General features: G+C 49.9%; 6 protein-coding genes across 6 annotated transcripts; all 6 read right to left on the reverse strand.

The window, feature by feature from the left end:
* Positions 1–626: 626 nt before the first annotated feature.
* ASPBRDRAFT_39314 (uncharacterized protein) lies at positions 627–2,036 on the reverse strand. The gene has a single exon (XM_067624111.1). It carries the CDS (start codon positions 2,012–2,014, stop codon positions 926–928), a length of 1,089 nt encoding a protein of 362 aa, XP_067481458.1. The 5' UTR covers positions 2,015–2,036; the 3' UTR covers positions 627–925.
* Positions 2,037–3,340: 1,304 nt separating this feature from the next.
* ASPBRDRAFT_72684 (Zn(II)2Cys6 transcription factor) lies at positions 3,341–5,687 on the reverse strand. The gene is made up of 4 exons (XM_067629182.1): positions 5,593–5,687; positions 4,623–5,461; positions 4,432–4,575; positions 3,341–4,369 (listed from the first exon to the last, which is right to left on the reverse strand). Exons 2-4 carry the CDS (start codon positions 5,397–5,399, stop codon positions 3,500–3,502), a joined length of 1,791 nt encoding a protein of 596 aa, XP_067481459.1. The 5' UTR covers positions 5,400–5,461; positions 5,593–5,687; the 3' UTR covers positions 3,341–3,499.
* A 410-nt stretch (positions 5,688–6,097) lies between these two features.
* ASPBRDRAFT_119835 (uncharacterized protein) lies at positions 6,098–8,005 on the reverse strand (the record flags this gene model as incomplete). Its single annotated transcript, XM_067617294.1, has 3 exons — positions 6,098–7,154; positions 7,207–7,681; positions 7,729–8,005. 3 exons carry the CDS (start codon positions 8,003–8,005, stop codon positions 6,098–6,100), a joined length of 1,809 nt encoding a protein of 602 aa, XP_067481460.1.
* Positions 8,006–9,029: 1,024 nt separating this feature from the next.
* ASPBRDRAFT_192947 (SDR family NAD(P)-dependent oxidoreductase) lies at positions 9,030–10,045 on the reverse strand (the record flags this gene model as incomplete). The annotated part of the gene is made up of 4 exons (XM_067620544.1): positions 9,030–9,048; positions 9,107–9,457; positions 9,544–9,919; positions 10,003–10,045. The coding sequence occupies 4 exons, from the start codon at positions 10,043–10,045 to the stop codon at positions 9,030–9,032; spliced, it is 789 nt and encodes a 262-aa protein (XP_067481461.1).
* Positions 10,046–10,798: 753 nt separating this feature from the next.
* Positions 10,799–11,492, reverse strand: ASPBRDRAFT_192948 (uncharacterized protein; the record flags this gene model as incomplete). Its single annotated transcript, XM_067620545.1, has 2 exons — positions 10,799–11,161; positions 11,223–11,492. 2 exons carry the CDS (start codon positions 11,490–11,492, stop codon positions 10,799–10,801), a joined length of 633 nt encoding a protein of 210 aa, XP_067481462.1.
* Positions 11,493–12,557: 1,065 nt separating this feature from the next.
* ASPBRDRAFT_192949 (uncharacterized protein) lies at positions 12,558–14,170 on the reverse strand (the record flags this gene model as incomplete). The annotated part of the gene is made up of 4 exons (XM_067620546.1): positions 12,558–12,701; positions 12,757–13,727; positions 13,778–13,858; positions 14,059–14,170. 4 exons carry the CDS (start codon positions 14,168–14,170, stop codon positions 12,558–12,560), a joined length of 1,308 nt encoding a protein of 435 aa, XP_067481463.1.
* Positions 14,171–14,970: the final 800 nt, after the last annotated feature.

The following is a 14,970-nucleotide window of genomic DNA, read 5'->3' on the forward strand; positions in this document are numbered from 1 at the left end:
ATGCTGACAACAACAACAACAACAACAAGAGGGAACAGCCGGTCCATCCGAAGATGATTTGTCAATTTCCATCTCCTCCCGACCCAGTGTTTCCCCATCGAACTAACGGAACTAGCACTAGCACAGGGGTCTAGGACAAGACCGATGATCCATCCTCACGGACCAGCGCGTCTACGCGCCCAGGGGGAATGCCTTGTTTAGCCAATTAATTGTCCCGTCGCTGATTCATTTAGATAAAGTCCCAGTGGCCTGCTCAGCGCCTCTGGCTGCACCCCAGCGACCAGTCAATATTTGTCCTTTAACTTCCCGGCTGCCGAGCAACTAGGGTCGATCGGCCTCTCACGAAACTCAAGGTTTGGAGGACAACAAATAGTCGAAGGCTAGCGACAGTAACCACCAGCATCTCTGACAGACGGCTGTCACTACTCACTAGATACCTAGTACTACGCACTTACCTTCTACTCATATAATATGGGCCAATCGGTACCTCCTGCTTAACTGAGTCGTGAACAGTTCATTTTAGCGGGACTACCCGGGAGCCACAGCTGGACTTCGTAGATAGTTCACAAATACAGATAACACGCCAATCATTACCTTCTACGCAGGCTTCAAAAAAGCAAAGACAGCCGAGAGCAACCGATTTGATTCTCACTATCTGAGGAAGATTGACCAGTCATAAAATCCTATTCTAATACGGGCTCTGGTCTCGGAGAAGCCGGCGGCAACACGGCGCTTGCTGCAACGCGTTTCATCCCAGCCCCTGCCGCTGTTACACAAACGACAGGGTCGCGAAGATGAAGGGCACAGTCTAGACTCAAGCCATGGCCAATCCCTAAAAGGCCGAAGAAAAGCAAAGCTGTGAAGGCAACGAATGTGGAGATGATAAGGAACGAGCGCACGAGAAGACCAGAGCTGATCTTCTTCCTCAGTAGTGAAACGACGCTTCGCGTTTATCATACTTCTTGGACACGGCGCCAAGGACGCACTTTAGAATGCCATCAGCGCTCAGCGTCTGCCCCTGATCACCTCTCCACGGCACAGTATCCACAATATCCCGGAGGTGGTCCTTTTTCTGCATCTCCGCCAGATTGTCGTCCAACTCCTGCAAATACGCCCTTGCCTGGGCATCATCTCCGATCTGGAAGAATTGGATTCCCACCTGCCAAGGCACCGCACGATATTTCTTGTCGTCCAGTTTTTGAGCGACCTCTGCAATGACACTTTCCGCATCGTCCGTAAACGCCCCGTCCGTAATCGCAATGATATTGAGCGGTTTCATGATTTGAGCCGAGTCACACGATCCGTCGCTCTTTGAAATTGCCTTCTGCAGGTCTCGCATATACGGATTGAGAATCTCGTAGAGGCGTCGGCCAAAAGGCGTCGGGCCATATGGATACACACTCCCAAAGATCTCCCGAACATCATCTGCAGTTTTGATATTCATATATCCACCCTTCACCTTCTGAGCTCCCGCGCGACGATGGTTGAGGAAGTAGACATCGATCCCGTCCTGGTCATACTGCGTACAAATGGGCGCGATAGCAGCGATAGCATTTTCGGCCTCCTTCCAGCGGTTACCCGTCAGCATGCTGGTACTATCATCCACAATGAAGATCGTATCAAAATCCCGCAGGAAAGAGTATGGCGAATCACTGCTTCCCGAGGTGGTAGAAGGAGCAGCAGCAGCAGCTTGTGTCTCGTAGGGCGGAGGCGCCCAGGGGTCTGGAGCCTGGGTGCTATTCATGGCTGCCTTTCCAGTTGACTGGGGCACTGGAGTTCTAGCTGTAGCACCGGAGTAGTCGTAACGATGTCTGCTCTGTCGAGAATGAGAATGGCCCATATTTGATGCTGCTGAACCACTAGTGATGGGTATTTGAGTATGAGCTTGATCCTGATACTGCTCTTGATCCTGATTCTGATCGAGACCTTGAGTCTGACGACGTCGCAGTGAGTTTCCTCTGACCAGATTCGTTAGAGAGTCGATACTTTTTCGCATCCCAAAGGGTCCAGGCATGTTGGTTGAGGGATTGAGATGGAAGAATAAATGTAGAAGAAAAGGCAGGCACGTGTGACGGGGTAGAATATGACACAGTACCGTTCTAGCAGGTAAGGTTGATGTCAGTGCAAGAAGAATTCACTGTGTCAGGAATAACCAGGAAGTACTAGTGGTATATCACCAAGATGGCAACTACTATTACCTACACCTTGAAAGAGTGATGCGCCAACTAACCAAATATATATGTCGATAAAGACACAGCCTGTCGTCCAAGGCAGATTTAAAGATCTTTCCATTTGTTAAAGAGAAGGAACTTCCCATACGAAGTGGCTACGAGAGCATAATGTTCCACAGTAATATGTAGTTTAGTGATAATACCCACATAATACCCACATCATTCTGGACTCATGTACAACCAAACAGACAAATTAGCATAAATACATACATGCATACATCAATCATACCCGATATACGGAAGTAAGCGCCGAATGAGCGTACTAGTTCACAAGGCAGAAAATCAAGTGAGCCTAAGGCAGATAGTAGTAGTCTTATGTTTGACAACTTTCAAGGTTTGCTCCGCCATTAAGTACCAACCACAGTCAATAGTATGTGGGTATGTGCCACCACGATATCGTTTGTTGTATGACACTGCCCCAATATGTAAGGAACTCCCAAGTATCTATTCCACATTGAGTGTATTCTTCATGCGCCGCAAAAGTAAGTAGTCTAGCTAGTTAAACTAGCTAGTCTATTTGTTAAGGTAGTTAATGACCTACCTAGCCTTACAAGGATAACTCCCTAGCTAACAAGTACTAGCTATCCTGCATGCATGAAGCATGTGGCATGGGTACCGACCGGCACAGGACAGGACAAATCGGAGTTAATGGAAGGATGATACTAGAGAAGACGGTGGGGAGGGGAGGGGGGGGGAGGGGGGCGGCTATGTTGAGCAGAGAACCCTCTTTGCTTGCTTGGATCATGACTCTTTATTAAAGGGAGTGGATAATGCATGGTTCGAAAGTTGAATGGAAGATTCCGTGCACAGCCTTGCCGGTTTTGGTGTGGTTGCCGGGGGGGGGGGGGGGGGGGGGGGGGGGGGGGGCTTAGAGTTGTGCAGAGAGTAACTAGTAACTGGTAGTTAGTTAAGGCTTAGACTGTTGTCATGGGCACAGCCACCGTCGGGCACAGGGACCCGTCTATCTGGCCTAATCAGTATCAAGCTTTGACAGGCTGGGAACGACACACGGACTAATATGAATGGTTAACACACTGTGTTGAAAGAAATAAGAATAAAGGAACATGAGTATGTGGCAGTTATTATATGGACGGTAGGATAAAAATTGTGTGTGTATACATTATCTCAGTTTGTGACTATGGAAATTATATTTCAAGTAGAATTGCTATATGCTGCTATACACCGCATCAACGCTAGTTAGACAGATTGATGGCTAAGATTTACACGTGGCCTGCCACTATGTGGGTATTGTCGTATTGTTGCATAACTCATCCCATCCGAGTGGTAGTAGTATATGTATTTAGCGAGGCTCCAGTCGAGCCGCTTGCGATTTTATCGTCCTCCGGTAGGGCCAGCATGTCGAAGACACCATCTTCCGTCATTAAGAGTTCAATCAAGGCCAGCGCCTGATCGATTCCCATGCCATTTCCGATCATCTGGAGACAGTCAAGCACCCAGTGGCGTAACGGATGATTCAGCCCTCGCGTGGCGGCTGCCATGGCCAGCGGCCAGAGGAGCACCACACCGCGAACGAAGCCTTGTTGTTGTGGGGGTAACTCATCGCTGGGTCTCCCTTCCGCTTGTCCGGTCGCAAGCTTAAAGACACTATCGGTAAAGTAATAAGGCACACTGGCGCAGACGTCGCTGGCGAGCTGTCTGGCGGTGTTGCGAATCTGAGAGGTATGAGTGACAAGATCGGCAGGGAGTGGCGAACCGGCGTTTAATTCCCGGATACATGTCAGGATGAGATCGCTGACAATGATCCGTGCGACGCGGTATTGGTTCCACGAGTTGCAGATCCAAAAGTCAGTGTACACGTGATAGATGTTGTTATAAGGCTTGGGACCCCAGTTGAGAGTAGGCCAGGGATCTTCAATGGTGGCATACGGGAAGTTGTCTGGCAGAGACATGAGCCATGACATCAACTCCGCCTCGATAGCGTATGCAGATTCCAGGATTTTCTTCCGGTCGGTCAGGATCTTTTCTTTAATATCAGCTCGGAGATTTGCTAGCCGCCCCATTATGTTAATCAATTGGTCGCCATAGGCCTCTGCATGCGGTCGTAGAAAAATGGCAACTTTGACACAGTGAAGAACTGAGTCGGGCACATGCGCCTCCCTTTGAAGACAGCTTATGATCTTGTCGAAATGCAAGTTAGCCAACTACGGGTCAAGTGGCCAAATAAACACGCAGAACCTACAATTTGATATCGAAGCTGCAAAAAGAGTTGCAGCCCATCTGGGTCCTGAAGCTGTTCTACACCTCGCAGCTCTAGCAGCGCTGCAGCACCACTAATATGATTGGTCCAATTGTCGATAAAGCGAGAACCTCTACTAGTGATCACCTGGGAGGTGTTAATTTGGGGCCACCAAATAAGCGGGGCGGACTCACCTCGTAGATGGCCAACATAAGCACTGCGGCAAGAGTTGCGTTATTCTTAGCCTGCTGTTGATCTGCAACGGCCGTGGTGAGGAGCTGCAAAGCATTGCCATACTCCTTCTCCGCGGCTATCTTCATCGTTGTAGATTTCCTCATACGCGAGATCATCGCTATCCCTACAGAAGCCAAGCTGGTCATCAGGGCGTTGTGGCTAGTTGCCGATGCCCTGCGTAAGATATCAGGATTTGCTTCGATCTTCGACCAGAACGATCCAATCCAGGCGTTCTGTCGAAGGAAATAAGAAATAGCTTCATTCTTTGTTGGTTGGTACGATGGCTGTAGCACTAGGGGCTGCTGTATGGCATGCTGCTCGACAAATTGGGGAGATAAATACGCCGGACCGTCGAACTCAAGCGGCTCCAGATCGCCGGCCGTCGAAGACGGATCATTACTGTCTGCCGAAGAGAACACTGGGGCTGGACTAGGGCTAGCAGTGGCCAGGCCACTGCCACTGGGGGAAGTAGTCGTAGCTGGCGCACTACGAGTAGTACTGCCGGGGCCAGTAGTCTTTCTCGAAGACTTGGCTCTGCGCGCCGTTGTCCCGGTCCGCGCCTTCCGGATGACCTGCTGGCTCTCATCCCGAAACATCAAGGATAGTTGGTCGCGGTATCCGGGGCAGACCCGGTTTCCCTTGGCGCATTGTGAACAGGTTGGACGGGCTTGGTCGCACCGGATTTTGCGAGACCGGCATTCGCCGCAGCCCTTGCTTGGTTTGCCGCAGAAAACCATAGCTAATGGTTTGATGAGCGGGGCGTGTGCGGAATGCAATGTGGCGCTATAGGCTAATCGGACTAAATTGCAGCGTGAGTATACATTCTGATCTGACCAGTTTTAGAGGCATAGCGGGGGCCAGTTTGGTATGCAGCTGAATCGGGTAACCAGTGCGAGGCTCAGGGGATGAAGAGGTTGGGGTTGTTCCAACCTTTGTACAGCAGACACTTACAATGGTGTCACATCAGATACAACGCTATCTGATGATCTTCATGTCTGGGATTGTCTGACGAGAAGTGCGGATTATGAAAGAAGTGAGGACATCGAAACGCTGAGGCTGGACGCTTGCTGGTCGCGATGCCTGAGGCGCAGCGATCCCCGCGTCCACGTGCATCTCACCCTTAACCCGATCGAGTATGCCTTGCGATGGTCGCGTTGCTTAGCACTGCACGTTAAACTCTTTGGTAATCATCGTCATTGGATAGGCTTGCTATCCCATGCATCATACAGAGTTTTAATCATCCTTCTATTTTGCATCTGTTGCTTACTCCTACGTCAGAGCAGCTGAAATGGGACCAAACAGACTACTCCCGGGGACAGCCCCTTATTTCGCTTATTATATGTCAATCATGCGGTCATCATATAAACAAACACACAGTGTATATACAGTCTAAAGTGAACATATCACATCACTGCCGAGTATCGATCACTGGCCGTCAGGAGTCAGAGAGCTCGTACTCCTTGGGAATCACAGGCCACTCGTCCACACCATCTAATAACGCCAATGCCATGCCGCCACTCAGATGCACTTGAATGTGGCAATGGAGCAGCCATGCACCGGGGTTTACAACATGGTACCTGATCGCCAGCCACGTGTCTTCGGTCGACGCCGCCGGGGTGATGAAGGTGTCCCGAATCTGAGGAGTCTCAAGGTTGAAATTCTCCGGGATATATTGCATCGCTTCAGCCACGGAGGAGTAATTCCACGCTCCGTTGCCTTGACCAATCACATAAAACTTGTTGCTGTGCTTATGTATTGGGTGAGGGGGCTGGATCTGGCCATTCACATGGAAGATCAAGTCAACCCAGGTTCCGTTGAGCGTCTTGATTGTAAGATCAGGTTTAGCGGTAGACAGGTAAAAGAGCAGTGGCGATGCGGCCTCCAGGGAAAGCGGGAAACTGGAGTTGCCCTCAGTCCACCGGTAGGAAGCATTGTAATGGCCGATTCTTAGAATATGGGTCGCAGCAACCTCTGAAGATGGGGCCTCTACAGGGAATGGCATGATTGTAGTCTCGTTCAACAGGGTGTAGTTGGAAGAGACAGGCGATCCGTGAATATCGATCGAAGGCACCGAAGAGCCCTTCTGGGACTTGAATGGTGTGTCGTAGGTCAGGACCGCCGTCGCGTTGATGACTTGGTTGATGCCCGAATTCGCCGCGCGAACAGTATAGTTACCAGTGGGCTTGTCCAATTTAACCAGAACGGAGTAGCGGTTTCCGTTGGCTATAGTAACCGCGTCCACCAAAGTCGGCTCGATGTACCGCCCATCGATAGCATAGACATACATCGGGTGCTCGTCAATGGAAAAGGTCAACATCGAGACCCCAGCCGCGCTGATCAAGTCATAGCTGACGTACGTGACAGACGGGTCGACGAGGAGACTCTCAGTTCCTCCATTGCCAGGACGGCAGCCATAAAACATAGACGGTGGCATAGCGCTGTAGTTGTGAGACCACGTGCCTTCAGTGGATACTAAAGTTGGTGGGAGGCATCTGGATGACTATGTTAGATTTAATCATTACATATCAAGTGTGTCACACATACCCCGTGTCAGTTAGACTTAGGTTACCGATGAGTTGCTTCTGCGCAGCGCTGGCCAGCTCAGTGAAACCTTGCTGGCCTGGGCAACTGATCGATCCTTTTCCGTTGATAAGGACCGCATTGATACATATTGCGTCTAGTCCTGTCGTTTCCTCTGCACTCCACAGCTCTTCCGAGGTCAAGACGCGCCAGTCGGACAGCATAATAGGGCTAGTCCTCCGCTCAGCTGCTTGCATGGCTTGGAGCTCCCTTGAGTTGTTCGTGATTAGACGGAAGGGCCTCTCCACTGATTCGTTCGGTTGAATGTGTATCGCGCCGTAGAGGCCGTCACAAATTTGACCTCTGCTGTGAGCGTGATAGAAATAGCTTCCGTAGTTCGTCGCTCGCCATTTGTAGAGGAAACTGCCGCCAGGCGCGATAGGTCTTTGCGATAAACCAGGAACACCATCGGACCATGGAGTGTCAAGCTGCTCAATACCTGGAAGGGTCAGAGTCGGCTGTTGCACATGAAGAAGGGGAACATACCATGAAAGTGGACTGTGGTGTTTGTGGGAAGACGATTGGTCACAAAAAACTCGACATCATCCCCTTGCCGCAGCTGCAGTGCTGGCCCGGGAAACTGGCCGTTCATGAGGATCATCTTGCGAGGGATACCTGCCGGTGCCCAGTCCTCCCACGTCAAGGTAACATTGAAGCGCACCGTGTTACCGGTGGCACGCACGTGGAGGTTGCTGCCATTGGCCCATGAGACTAGAGAGAAGACTGCTGCCAATAAGGCCAGTCCAAATTGAAAAGGGTACATCCCCAATAATGGAGGTAGGGTAATTTAAATATGGCAGTCGCAGCTAGACAAGCCAGCACCAAATGGTGAGCCAGATCGCTCACGCTGCCTTATATACCTTTCCATTGAAAAGGGGCATGGAGGAAGCAAAACTGTCGAGGCCTATTTTCCATGTCTTATTTCTCACTTCGGAATCGTGAACGGGCCTGTGGCTTTTTGAGAGAATACTTCGGCGAATAGTTCCGACAAATTGGAAGGCCTGCAGGTATCTTTCATGACTCAATAAGCGCACATAGCTGGCGGGCTGAAGGAAAACTCTCGATGAGGTTGATCGGGACTACTCCATACAAGGAGGAAATCCACCGGCCTCATTGGGTGATCTTAATTCTGTGGGGCCTGAGTGTCGAGCAATTGCCCTTGCTGGGATAGAACTACTCCGTAGTAGTGCGCAGACCCACTGACTTATTGCAATGATCGTCGCCAAGGGCGAACTGGCCCCTCGCAGAGCCCATACTGTGTAGAACTGTGGATAGAACGATTCACGCAGGAGCTGTCCAAGATTGAGCTATCTGGCCGCTACCCGAATTCCAGAACACGGGCTTTAATCTGCTGTCTCGACATGACTCGCTCTACCACCGAGATTTCTCCGGTTGAGTTCTACTCACACGGCTACCTGCAGACCAGGCCAGCGTGCGGATTTTGACAAACCGGCATCGCCGTGACCAGTCACCGAAGAGCATCTGTCATCTGACAGCGATGAGTTGTCGAGCTGGTGAGTGGAACTTCATCGTGCGATTAGCAATGGGGAGCAGACGTGGATAGCAAACATCCCGATGGGGGAAGCTCTTCGGATCTTTCAGGCGTCCCGCGGAGGATTTCAGCTGTGCATTGGCGTCATTACTACTCCGTATACTATTGGACATCATGCATGCATTCCCGATAAACGAGCAGAAGGGCAACAACACCCGAGAGTCTGAGCCACCACAACTTTCAATCCAAGGCTACGGAGTACAGAACAATAAAAGTCTCCCTGCCATGCTAGCTTTCACTGCGCGATAAACCCCCTAGAATCGTCAGCAAAAACAGCTTCCAGTAAAGCCTCCAAGAGAAAGAGCGACCTACCCATCCACCACCAACGCAGACCCATACATATAGCTACTCATCGGCGACAACATGAACGTAATGGTGTCCGCAATTTCCTCTACATCCGCCAACCTTCCCACAGGAACCTTCAACACTTCCTTCTGCATGATCTCATCAGCCATCTGATCGACCATCGGAGTTTGAACATAACCAGGGCAGATAGCATTAATTCGGATCCCCAGAGGCGCATAAGCAATAGCATCAGCCTTGCTCATTCCCACCACACCATGTTTCGCAGCCGTATAAGAAACAAGGGGTATATTAGCCGACGCCGCAACGAGACCATACGCAGATGCCACGTTGACAATGACACCTCGTGTTGAACGAGGGCTGTAGAGCAAGCGCACACATCACACATTAGCACTGACCGAACCTCATCATCATCATCATCAATTTGTCCTCATAGAAAACCTTACCTATCATCCCTCTTCTCCTGCCCCATCATAACCTTAATCTCCTCCCGACTAGACATCCACACCCCGTTCAAATTAACCGCCAACGTCTTCTCCCACTCCGCGATATCATGGTCCCCCGAATACGTCATTGACCCAGCAATCCCAGCACTATTAACTGCATAATCAATCCGCTCGAACTGTCGAACCGTCTCTGACACAGCCTCGTGGACAGAAACCGGATCAGTCACGTCGATATCCAGCGGAAGCGCTCTCACTCCACTGAAGCGGGTCTCGATGTCCTGGGCGGTTTCCTGCGCTGCGGCGAAGTTGATATCAGCGATAGCGAGCTGGTGGACGCCGTGGCGGGCGAGGGCATAGGCGGTGGCTTTTCCGATGCCTAAAAAGTTGTACAGTAATTAGTTTATTCTGATTTGCATGGGTAGTAAGGTAGCGGGGTAAAGTGGGATAGATGATATAAACCTGAGGCGGCACCGGTGATGAATGCGACGCCTTGAAGCATCATTGTTGAGAATTGTGACAGTATGTCTGGTTTGGAGTGAGATCAATGGAAGGATGCTAAAGTGAAAAGCTGTTCTTGTTGTACTCTTGGGCTTATCTAAGAACGACGTGGTATCGTTAGACAGCCTGCAAAAGAAATTATAAGCTGAATCGAGGGTATCACGAGCCAGTCCGTGTGACTATCGCCGGGGTTTCTTTTATTGGCTCTCTATGATATCTAACAGGGATAACGCCCCGTTACCTACTGGGGCTATAGTTCCGGCTTGATAAGACGGATGGGTTGAACGGTAGCGGCATTTCCTCGTGTAAGTAGTTTACGTTCTAGGCGGCAAGTTCAGACATGCAAGATTTATAGAGCCACGTTCCTACGAGGACAGATGTAGCCGGAGGGTATGCAGCCAAGATTCTGTCAAATAAAAGGTCACAGTCTGGAACCAGAGCGGGTGTAGTCATTCTCATTAGCATTCCCATTAGCTGTTCCCTATCTAGCAAGGATAAAGCCTTGAGAATCCCACGCAAGCCTCAAAAGCACCCAGCCATTTTGCTTCCACCGAAGACAAACCACGAAAAACAGCAGATAAGAAGGACACAATCCAGATATTCAACCTGCCATGTTGCTCCAATATTCTTGAAGACTGTCTCAACGAGGAAAGCTAAGTGGGATTGAAGATAGCAAACAACCAGCCCTCGGCATTTCCAAAAGACAATAACAACGCACTAACGTTGAGTATATTATCCGGAAAAGGTCGCCAAAGTCTCAGCGTCCTCGCATGTGCTGGTTAGTGCTACTGACAATGAACACCGAACTGGCAATTGGGACCAAACGCTGCGGCTCATTCATTTGGAGTTTTGCATTCGGGACGAACTCAGGTGCATCTCCACGAAGAGTAGAGCTAGTATAGCGCTTATTGGTGTTCCCGCTTGCTCCTACTTTGAGACCATGGAATCTCTCCCCTTCTCTAGGGACACCGGGCTGCGCTGGTCCAACCGTCATAGGCCCAGTGCCAGGCAAAGCATAGGGTGCAAATGACATTGGCGACATGGTATACATCGGTGACATAGCACGAGGTTCAGGGCTGAGTTGAGGTCCATTAGAAGCTAGACCAGGCGCTTCATACATCTTGAATAAACGCTCGTCAGAAGCTTTTTCGACATGAATATCCGAGCTCGAGAATACTCACCGCGTGAGGGCCTGGGAAACGGTACTGTTCCATATGCAGTCTGTTCCAGTTCTCCATTTCCTTCTGCTGGTGATCCATTCGCATGGCGAGATGATTTGCCTGTGACAAATTCGGGCAGAAAGTGTTATGCACAGGTGCACTAGCAACACCAGGGAGCTCAGGACGAAAGGTGTTCTGATGTATAGTCGACGGATCACAGTACAAGCTTGGTTGGCAGGGCTCTTCCTGTTGTCTGCGGTATCCCCGCCTTTTGCTGTTCTGATTGGCCATGATGGCTTCGATTTGAGCCTGGTATCAGGAGATGGTCAGCATCCCAAGCGTCTGTAACTCATCATTGAAGGCGCCTCAACAAAAGAATAAGTAGGTACTGAAGCTGTCCTGCGAAGCTCAACCTCGAGCTCAGGGCTCAGGGGAAAGAACATTGCGTAAGTGATAAGAAGTGGGCAGACGTGGATAAGAAACGAACGATGGTGACGCTCAAGATGGTTGACCCGATATGTTAACGCAGTTAAAAGACTCACCTAGTAGTAGTTTACTTGATCCTACCAGCTTCAGACTCGGGGGCGTACGTAGGGAAGGAACCTCGCCGGGGGTGTCAGTGTAACAAAGGAGAGTGCGATGCTTTGTCACAGTAGAGAAAGAAGAGAAAGAAAAGGAAAGAAGAGAAAGAGCTTGTCTGCACCAGTTGAGTGTGGCTAGTCACTCTCATTCATTCATCCAGTTAATCATTCCCTGCAAACCCCATGCCTGAGGCGCCTACTTCTCGCTTGTGTTGGTCGCGTCGCTGTGAAGTTTTTCTCCAGATCGCACACTGCCTTCGTTTCTACATCTCCGTCCACTACGCCTCAGCCTGGCCGGCAGGCGCTGGTCAGGCTGAGTCGTCATGCACGATATCATCATATCGCATCAGGTATGATCCCCATCATCTTCCTGAAGCACATCTACTCACTTTTCTAGTTCTCGGTGTTCTCAGTGGAATTTCTGTTCTCTCAAAGACCAAGTCTGTCATATTCTCTGTGCTCGGATAATAAAGAGTAGAGAGGACAGGACCATAATCTGGATCCGGAAAGAAAGAAGGCACGAGAAAGCTACGGATGAATACCAAGGCAACGGCGATCTGTATGATCATCTCTTTGTCATAGTTACATTCTCTTCTTTTCATTATTGTCTTTCTTTTCTGCCCACCACGACAAAGTGTGGGACAGCAAGGATTGGACTAAGAAAAGAGGGATAAGAGAAGATACAGAAGAACCATGGGTTATTGGTCAGTATGAAAACAACCTCAACATATGTTCGCTCGGCTCACACATTGACTGGCAGAAACCAAAACTAAACTTACGACTCCTCCATCATAGCTCGAAGCTTGGTCTCGATCGACTCCTTCTCCATAATTTTCTGGTTGAGGAACTTAGAAGTGTTCTCAACAACCTCTCCCATCCGCTGGTAGTCGACGATCAGCTTCTGCACTTCAAGAGCCATCTAAGAACATCATCAGTCATTTGTGCAATCTAAAAACAGTGTTACAAAGTCTTACCTGAAGGTACTGGTCTCTTTGTGCATTAGTCTCCGCTTCTCGGACCTTTCTGCAGACGGTATCACTGAGCGCATCGAACTGTGCGCAGGTCCAGGCCGAACCATTGGCGGATGGTTCGGCCTGGACACCTGCATCACTAGTTGCGCTGTTGCCTGGTCTGCGATGTTCTGTGCGGGGAGATGGAGCTAGTGGAGGTGTGGTCTTGTTCTCGTGATGCCCGGCCATGGCATTCTTGCTGGGCGTGGCGAATGATGTTGGCGAGGCATGGCGGCTTGGTGTGTCCGGCGTGGCGGGCTTCATTGGCCTCGACACTGCCTGCTGTTGATATGCAGGAGTGTCTTGGCTTGGGCTAAGGTCGATGTACTTTCTCCCAAGTTGCTGCAACAACGAGGAAGTAGGTACAACTGTCGGCGCTGATATAGCCCCAAGGGAAGTCGCTGGGTTGCGTGCGTTCTTCCTAGACTTCCTGTCCTTGAAAACCGTCTTGCCGGCACCGCTGCTGCTGCTCCGTGATTTGGATTCGATGGTCGGGGCCTGCATGCGACTCTTTTCGACACCCCGGGTCTTCTGCAGCATGCCACGGAAGCTGAAAGTTGTCCGGGCACTTGCATTCGCGATTCGGTCTCCATCATGGGAGACTGTGGGGATAATTTCATCGAATGTCGTATGAGGTCCGCGACTATCGATGGCTGCTGAGAGACCACACAGTGGCTGGAGCGAGGATGATCGTGGCGGATACCTCTCGGAAGCTCTGGCGCCCTCCGTGACCTCTGGCATTGGAGTATTGCGAGATTTTGAGGCACGGGGCGGGCTGTCAGGCTCCGACAAGGTAATAGTGGTATCTCCTGCTCTCACTAGTGTGGTCGTTTGGGTGCGTGTGTATCCTCTGGGGATACGAAGTGGGTGGACCGGATGGGAGTGCAAGGCGGTATACTTGTTTACCCCCGAGTCGCACCAGAAAGTGGGATCATCTATTCGTGGGTTAGCATGAGTGTTGCAAGATCCGACAGCATGTACTTACTAGGGTTATACGGAGATGAATAAGAGGATGTCTGAACAGGGTTGACATCTCCGATGTATGGATAACCACTCCGTGTGGCTCCTAAGAAGTTATCAGCACAGGACAGCAAGAATGTGAAACACCTTTGTGTTAGACATCTCGAGCGATGATGCGTAGCAATCATAGGCTCAAGCACGGATATACCAGGCTCACAGTCACCGACATTATATCACGTCGTAAGAATCTTCCGACAAAAAACACTACATCCAACTTTAAATAACACGAAATCAGATATTTCTTACCTCTAATATCCTGAGAACCATCCTGGCGGCCCTTGGCTCTAGTGCCCTGAGCAGGAGAGATAACCTCCTCAAGGGGCGTTCTGAAAGAAACCTTCTTCTGGGTGGAAGACATGATTCTGAGATGAGATGTTAAGTGTATCAGACACTGATCAAGAGAAGAAATCGAGGAAGAGATATGAAGAGAAGTATGTGGTTTCGAAACACGTAACTGTGTTAGAAGAAGACAGATCTGGTATCTCAGTAAGGGTATCTCGATTATGCCGAGGACAATAACGAGAGCAGAAGAAGTAACAAGCAAGGATGATGGTATTGTTCTTCGGAAGAGATGTAGGAGAGATGGATGTAGTCCCGAAACACACAACTTTGTGTGTGTAGAGAAGATAGATGTAGTTGGAAACACGTAACTCTGTGTCTAGAAGGGAAAGCTGGGAAACCTGAGCAAGAGTATCTCTGCTGTCTTTGAGATGAAATAATAGGACCGGAGTCAACAGCGACTATGATGATGTTGCTCTTGAGAAGAGACGTAGATGAGATGGGTTTGTAGATGAGAGAGAAAGACAAGGACAGGAGAGGATGAACGCGATGTCCAGCGTGTTGTAGAGTAAGCAGGAGGTAGACTGTTCAAATCTCAAGAACACAAGGCAAAACAAGACGCGAAATACCACAAGAGAAGACTAGATCTTAATGATCTTGATCTTCCAAAGCAAGCAAGTAGACAGAAGAACTAAGCAAACGTGCTTTTGAGAAAGTACAGGAGCACCGAGAGCTGCAGGATGAAGGAGAGGAAGCTATCGAAGATGCTCGAGAAACGAAAGTAGACGGGAATGAGGAGAACGTGCGAAAGAAGCGAGTGTTGCCTGGCAAGAGAAGACAGTCAAAAAGACCTTTCCTGCTCAGTTTGATCGATCATGC

The sequence above is a fragment of the Aspergillus brasiliensis genome, assembly GCF_001889945.1.
Source record: "Aspergillus brasiliensis CBS 101740 unplaced genomic scaffold ASPBRscaffold_3, whole genome shotgun sequence".
NCBI lineage: Eukaryota > Fungi > Ascomycota > Eurotiomycetes > Eurotiales > Aspergillaceae > Aspergillus > Aspergillus brasiliensis.